This window comes from Silurus meridionalis, chromosome 1, assembly GCF_014805685.1.
Source record: "Silurus meridionalis isolate SWU-2019-XX chromosome 1, ASM1480568v1, whole genome shotgun sequence".
Classification (NCBI taxonomy): domain Eukaryota; kingdom Metazoa; phylum Chordata; class Actinopteri; order Siluriformes; family Siluridae; genus Silurus; species Silurus meridionalis.
Genome location: NC_060884.1, coordinates 5074356 through 5082152, shown reverse-complemented (window position 1 = coordinate 5082152; position 7797 = coordinate 5074356). Strand labels below are relative to the sequence as shown.

Here is a 7797-nt window from a genome sequence, read left to right as displayed (position 1 = left end):
CACAAGGTATAGAGAGACGCTGCAGTTATAAAGTTATACAAATCATTTCATTAATATTATTTTCTATGTACATAAAACAAATCCATAAACAAACAATAAAACAAAGCAACATGGAAGTGAGCGCGAGCGCACTTCCGTCTCCGCCGTGACGTAGCGCCCTGTCGCACGCGCGCTACAGGTACGCTCTGTAAATGGTTTACCTGACGTTAGGGCAGTTTGACGTCATCACGCAGCAACGAGGAATAAAAAAGGAACTGAGGAATTCACGTTCTATTTATAGTTTCGCGTTAAATATAGTGTTCTTAATGGACTTATATTGTTTTTAAGTATTTAAATAAACCAGTTTTTGAACTATTATAGTCTTTTTTAGCTAAGTTTTGTAGAACAGGTTACAGGTTTAGGACATGTCTGCTTCAGCGGTCTTCATCCTGGACCTCAAAGGCAAGGTGAGGACTCGGTGTAGTACTTGTGTGTCCTATTTTTAATAAACAACAGATCTGTATATCTAAATACAAATTTCTAAAATGTATATATTTATTCGCATATTAAGTTACCGGTAAAGCCTTTATTCTTTCAGGAGTTTTTTTTTTGAGATACTTGTCATTTATGTAACATGGCGGCCGCTGGTACATTTGTGTTCTTGTTAAAGATAAATAAATGTACTTTGAAATGTTTTATATGATTAACCGAAATATCTAGTATTTTTATATTTATTTATAATATTATTGTAGTGGGCCCCGTCCTAAACTACCGCACAAACATGGCATACCAACTTCTATTCTAATGTCCTGTACTATATAGAACACTCCCACTGTTTCCATCTCAAACAGGTGACACATACAATCATACAGTGCTATAACTACTATATAAATAAATAAATAAATAAATAAATAAATATATATATATATATATATATATATATATATATATATATATATATATATATATATATATAGGGGTGTAACATACACAAGATTCATGGTACGATTAGGCAGAAGAAATGCAAAACAGTGGCTGCTTTTTCTTCACTCACTGGTCCAAATCCCCCCAAACCATCTCAACTGGATTTAGATTGGGTGATTGTGGAGGCAATGTCATCTGGTGCAGCACTCCATCACTCTCCTTCTTCAACAAATAGCTCTTATATAACCTGAAGTGTGTTCTGGGGGTCATTGTCCTTTTGGAAAACAAATGATGATCCCACTCAGTGCAAACTAGATGGGATGGCATATCACTGCAAAATACTGTGGTAGCGTTCCCCCCCTTTTTATTTAATTTAATTTAATTTATTTTATATTACTAAATCAAGGTTCCCTGGTGGTCTAGTGGTTAGGATGCAGCGCTCTCACTGCTGCGGCCCGGGTTCGATCCCCGGTCAGGGAACCAAACCCAGCCACTCATAGTGCCGCTCCCAAGCCCGGATAAATAGGGAGGGTTGTGTTAGGAAGGGCATCCAGCGTAAAAACATGTGCCAAATCAAACATGCGGATGGTCTGCTGTGGCGACCCCTAACTGGAGAAGCCGAAAGAACGTTTTTATTTTACTAAATCACCAACAGTGTCATCAGAAAAGTCCCCTTACATATATAGTTAAACGGAACTATAATCTAAAATGTATTCAAATATAAAGCACCTTTTTCAAAAGTGCCAATGACAAAGAATTTTTTGGCTGTTTATTAAAGCGTGTCTTTGTTCCTTTAAAGCGTACCTTTTTGAAATTATATATACACATTTATTTACATTACCAGTTAAACAGACTGAAAAGTACAATATAAGAACTTTATTATTCAAACAAAGGTTGTATTGTCATTTTTACTTCTGTAATGAAAAAAATGCAGACCTGCTGACCTGGTGGATCCCAGGGAGAAACTGGCTATGTGAAACTTTCCAATTTTGTAAAAAATTGTTGTGTAAGATAGAAACACTTCAATTTCCAGCACTGTTATGACGATGTCTGCTGGATTTGTAACGTGAGATGAGTTGGCTCTGTTTCTTTCACAATGGGTTAAGGAGGGCAGACAAGAAAACAGAAGGGAGGCGTATTCTTTACAGTAACCTCAATTGCACATAACCCAGTAATTCAGTAATGTACAGATACAACTCTTTTGTTTAAGACAACATTTACTAAGAAACATTTATCACTAATCTAAACTTGAAAAATCTGACATTTAAAAATGTTAGGGTTGTGCTGACAAAAGTAATATTTAATAAAGCAATCTTAGTATTTGAATGTGAAAATGCTTTTAATAAACTTTTAATAAACATAGATACAAAGTCTTATCCACATATTTTTTATTTGACTCTTTTCAGGTGCTGATATGTCGCAACTATAAAGGCGATGTGGACATGTCAGAGATTGACCACTTCCTGCCGCTGTTGTTGCAACAGGAAGAGGAAGGGCTAATGTGCCCTGTTATTTCACATGGCAACGTCCACTTCATGTGGATCAAGCACAGCAATCTTTATTGTATCCTTTCATCGGGGGGTTTAAGCACACACAAATTCTATTATGCAATTCAATTCACTTTTATTTGTTTAGAGCTTTTAATGATTAGATGTTCATACTAAGCAGGTTTACAAAGATAAATAGAATCAGAATCTTCTTTATTTTCAAGTTTCATGGGTTGCATGTACAAAGAATCTGTCATGGTGGGGTGGTGCTATAATAAAATATATGAAAATAAAAAAAGGAATAAATAAAGAGTAACTATATAAGAGTATAGAGTAACTATATAATTTGTGCAGGGTATCTAAAGATAGAGAAAGCATATAACTTTATCCCTATAGATTTATCTCTAATGAGTAAGCCAAAGGCGACGATGGCAGGGGAAAAACTCCCTTAGACAGTATAATTGACTATAATGATAATAATGGTGTTAAAAATTCATGCCAGAGCAGGTTTGTTAGTGTTCCAGCATGGCGAAGCACTGATGTAGGAATAATAAAATGTACAGCTGCGTTTACTGTAAAAGTATGGTCAATGACTAGTTGCCCCCTGGTACAGCGGTGGTACATCTGTTGTATCTTTAAAAATACTTTATTGTGAACAATTGCACCTCGTCCCCAGAGTGGTCCAGAGTTTGTGGGTCAGTAATAATGGTCCGTGTGGAAACACAGTGCTCTGTGTGTAGATAAATTGACTAAACAAATTACGTAAAGAATCGTTTCAGTCCTAGAAAGATGCATATCACAGGTTACACTTCAGTCAAGAAATATAACCTTTTATTTTTGAATATAGTCTCTCATACTGAAGTACAGCCATTCCTAAATTAAGAGATTATTGTAAGATAAATAAAATTTAGATAAATAAAACAAAAGAATATTGTGCCTATGAGACTTAACATGATCTTACAGTGCTGGCTACTACGAACAAGAACTCCAATGCATCTCTGGTGTATTCTTTTCTGTACAAGCTGGTGGAGGTAACAAACTGCACCCTGCACCCAAATTTTATTAATGTCGAGTTTATTGAATATCTGGATTCATTTCAACTTCAGTTAAGGAGCATGTGCATATTTGAATAAGACGTTATTGATGGAATTAAGCTGTGCCAGAGGGTTGATACTCAAGCCAGAGATGAACTGCCACGCTCTGTGATGAATCTTGTGTCAAAGTTGTTTATTAACTAAAACTGTAATAAACCTACAAATATTTTTTACACTGGACTCAAAGTAATGAAAATAAATTCACAATTATGTACCTGAGCACAGTAATGTTAGAGGCAGCCATCTTGGAAAATCACTTTCCATAAGCCCAATTTCACAGTTGATATTCACTTTGCAGGTTGGGTTTTACCAGAAAGATATAATAATTACATTGTCATAACGACAAAATATAACAGGTTATATCTCTCAATCTCTGCCTGTTTTTTAGCTATAGATGAGCCTCGATATTAATACTTGTTAGCTGCATTAGACAGAGATATGGTGGAATGCGAGTGTAAAACAGCAACAACTTATTCAAAAACACAGCAACATATAACAAATAATAGCCTGAAAAATGTAGGTCCGTATTGAACTTGCTTTGCTTATTACTGATTACTGACAGCATGCATCCTTCTGAGAGTCAATGAAATACAAAGAGCTGGAGGAGTTTTACAGTAAAAGGAAATATGAGCCTAAGTGAATCTACTAATGCTTTTATATATATTTCTTTTTATCAAGGGCATTCTTTTTCTATTAAGGTGGACAATGAGTGTATGGTTAATTAGATAGCAAAATAAAGTGTCATTATTTTAACCTGTGATACCTGCATACTTGCAAGCAACCACCCTGTAATGTTTTGCACCAGTGCATGCCAAACACTGTTTGCTTATGTATGTGTGTTTTCTGTCCAGGTGTTCACGGAATACTTTAAAGAGCTGGAAGAAGAGAGCATACAGGATAATTTTGTTGTGGTCTACGAGCTGCTGGATGAGCTCATGGATTTCGGTTTCCCTCAGACCACGGATAGCAAGATCCTGCAGGAGTATGTGCTCATAATAACTTCTGTTCCTATCAACACCCCAAACAAGGATTTAAATCAAACAAACTGGTTACAGTCAATGCTGCTAAATTGCCTTGCACCGTTGCGGATTTGTTTTCCAGGCTAGACATTATGTCAGCATATTAGTCTTAGCTATTGCAGTGTTGTGGTCTGGGAATGTAATCCTGTTCAATATGTGCCAAATGTGATGTCTTAGCATAGCTGTGGCCTTAGAGATTGCAACAGCCAATTTATCAGTGAGCTGGGTGTGATGAACTATAGTTGTTTGGTCTTAACAATACTTAATTATTTTTAGATACATCACACAAGAAGGGAACAAACTGGAGGTCACTAAGGCCAAAGTGCCCACTACAGTCACCAATGCCGTTTCATGGAGGTCGGAAGGCATTAAGTATAAGAAGAATGAGGTTTTCATAGATGTCATCGAATCCATAAATGTCCTGGTGAGTGCTCAGTTTCCTCAAGAGAATGCTAGAAATAATGCAAAATAAATGTAAAGATTTGAAACGTATTCAATGGATTTTTATAACACAAAGATATTTGCTTACTATAGATATGCCACTTGTATAGTTCCTGTTTTTGCCATGGGAGTGCCAAAGCTTGTGGTTATACTTGCATATGAATTTTTTTTCTCGAGTTCAGCACAGAGTATGACTTTATAGAAATGAAAATAATCTAAAATGCACAAAACATCACACTGTAGAGGTAGTTTTGTTTGTTTAATAATATACATTAGAGAATTTATGTGTTCATCTGGGACAGTAGAAATGACTTATCTTTCCGTTGCTGTTTTTTTTGTTTCTCTAATGATGAAATATTGCTTGAAGCATAAATAAGGGTTTGGTTATCTCCAATGCAAAACAAACAAAGCAAGTGTTAGACGAAGAACAAGTCATAGCTGATTTGGGATATTTGGAAAGTACCAATGCTTCCTCACAGAACCATTACTTTAATACTTTTGTATTTTTTTGACAGCTTGGAATGTTAAGAACTTGATTGGTTGGTATTTGACTCAACAGGTGAATGCCAATGGGAGCGTAATGAGCAGTGATATTGTGGGCAGTATTAAACTAAAGACGATGCTCTCTGGAATGCCTGAGCTCAGACTGGGCCTCAACGACCGTGTGCTCTTTGCCCTTACTGGCCGTAAGCAACAACTTTCCTTCACACAGTCTTTTGTATCAGACAATCTCATGAAGGGCTTAAATAGCATCATAAAGTACTAAGCTAACTTTAGACATGAAGAAATTAATCAGTTATTTCTGAAGCACTGTTTAATTTCTTATTAAGAAATATATAGAGCATACACGGCCACCTTGTTTTTTCTGTGTTTTCTCTCAGGAGACAAAGGGAAAACTGTATCCATGGAAGATGTAAAGTTTCACCAGTGTGTACGACTCTCACGCTTTGAGAGTGACCGAACTATCTCATTCATCCCTCCAGATGGAGAGTCAGAATTGATGTCTTACCGCATCAATACACATGTGAGACTCCATTCCATTGTATTTTACTTACCACATTAAGAGTATATTATTATTATTAAACAAATGGTAATGTTACTAAGAACAGTACTAACAAAAACTCCACACTAAATGTGATTATACAGGTGAAACCTCTGATCTGGATCGAGTCTGTTATTGAAAAGTTCTCTCACAGTCGAGTGGAAATCATGGTAAAGGTGAGTCGATCGCAAGCAAATGCAGTGTTTTCTTGCCGATCATCTCCTTAGCAAAAGTGATGCTCTTTCATTAGAAATTTTCTTCAAGGAGTGGAGTATAATTCTAGGTTTACCCTCAGTACCAGAGCGTTAATGTGTTAATAGGGGTAACATGTTAATTCTTGTTTATAGTAATCACACCTACGCCTTGAGCATAATATCATGAGTATCAGAATAATGCACTTTTTTAAGTCGAATGCAATCTCCCTTTAGGCTAAAGGTCAATTTAAAAAGCAATCTGTGGCTAATAACGTGGAGGTTCGTGTTCCTGTTCCGAGTGATGCAGACACCCCAAAGTTCAAAACTAGCACCGGCAATGCAAAGTACGTTCCTGAGAAGAACATGGTGGTGTGGACCATCAAATCGTTCCCTGTGAGTGTTATCTTTAACAGTATTGCATTCCTGATGTCATTTGTGTGGCTTTCATACCCAAATAGGTTTTATTAATTTATTTATTTCCCTGCTATTAAATTTTTACGGTTAATGGATTTTCTAGCATTATAATAGTAACATGTTATGCCTAACTGTCTATCCCTTAATTTGGTTATTTAGTTAGTGTCTTAATATTGTATGGGTGTGTAGGGAGGAAAAGAGTTCCTGATGCGAGCTCACTTTGGCCTCCCCAGTGTGGAAAAAGATGAGATGGAGGGAAAACCACCCATTACAGTCAAATTTGAGATCCCATACTTTACTGTATCAGGAATACAGGTGCGTGTGTGTAGCTATATTTCTATATTTACAGCATGCTTCGCTGATCTAATTTACACTTTCTTATTAATAACTCGAATAATCTTTATTACTGTGTATTTATGCAATTATAATGAAATGTTACGGATTTTTTTCTGCCTGCCTTACATTTCATAAGGTGCGATATATGAAGATCATTGAGAAGAGTGGCTACCAGGCATTACCTTGGGTTAGGTACATCACACAAAGTGGAGGTAAGATGGAATATTTGCATGTTTGCACATAGCAGGCCTGTATCTAGGTCAGTGATTTGCATAGAATCACAATAAAGGGTCATAGAGTGTATGTCAGTGTTAAAGGGCCAAACCAGTAAACTGACTGGGAAGTGTAATCTGAAATTGAAGTAACCTTTATTTAATCATGTCTGCATCTAGACATAAGCAATGTGCTTTTACCAGCATATCTCCAACCAAACAAGTGGTGCGTTGATGATAGAGTCAAACCACTTGCTGTGATGTCACCGTAAACTTGGGGCACAGCTTGTTTTCCTGGCAAGCTGTCAAAACACATCACTGTTCTCATCGGAGGCGAACAGGCTCACATATGTGCAAACAAAGAGGGGGGTTATGTGGTGGTAAAGGGGTATTAGAAGAATGTTTTCAGTTTCATAATGGGCAGTATATTTAAAGGAATATCTCATTCTTTGAATATCTCCTTTGAGAGTTTGCCATTCTAAACTCACTCACACCAATCCCCTATCCTTTTCTGTTATAATAACCTCCACTCTTATAGGCAGACTTTCCACTAGATTTTGAAGTGTGGCTGTGGGGATTTGCATTTAGCCTCAAGAGTATTAACGAGATCAGGCTTTCGTGTCAGATGAAAAGGTCTGTGGGTTCAGTCAGTGTT

General features: G+C 36.6%; 1 protein-coding gene across 1 annotated transcript in view; it reads left to right on the top strand.

The window, feature by feature from the left end:
* The first annotated feature begins 200 nt into the window (after positions 1 to 200).
* ap1m2 (adaptor related protein complex 1 subunit mu 2) overlaps positions 201 to 7797 on the top strand; it is an 8293-nt gene continuing 696 nt past the window's right edge. Inside the window, exons 1-11 of the mRNA XM_046855706.1 lie at positions 201 to 446; positions 2310 to 2466; positions 3354 to 3421; positions 4336 to 4466; positions 4780 to 4927; positions 5504 to 5630; positions 5826 to 5968; positions 6091 to 6162; positions 6415 to 6573; positions 6784 to 6909; positions 7067 to 7142. Of these exons, the coding sequence (XP_046711662.1) occupies positions 405 to 446; positions 2310 to 2466; positions 3354 to 3421; positions 4336 to 4466; positions 4780 to 4927; positions 5504 to 5630; positions 5826 to 5968; positions 6091 to 6162; positions 6415 to 6573; positions 6784 to 6909; positions 7067 to 7142 (1249 nt within the window). The 5' untranslated portion in view covers positions 201 to 404. The remainder of the gene's footprint in view (positions 447 to 2309; positions 2467 to 3353; positions 3422 to 4335; positions 4467 to 4779; positions 4928 to 5503; positions 5631 to 5825; positions 5969 to 6090; positions 6163 to 6414; positions 6574 to 6783; positions 6910 to 7066; positions 7143 to 7797) is intronic.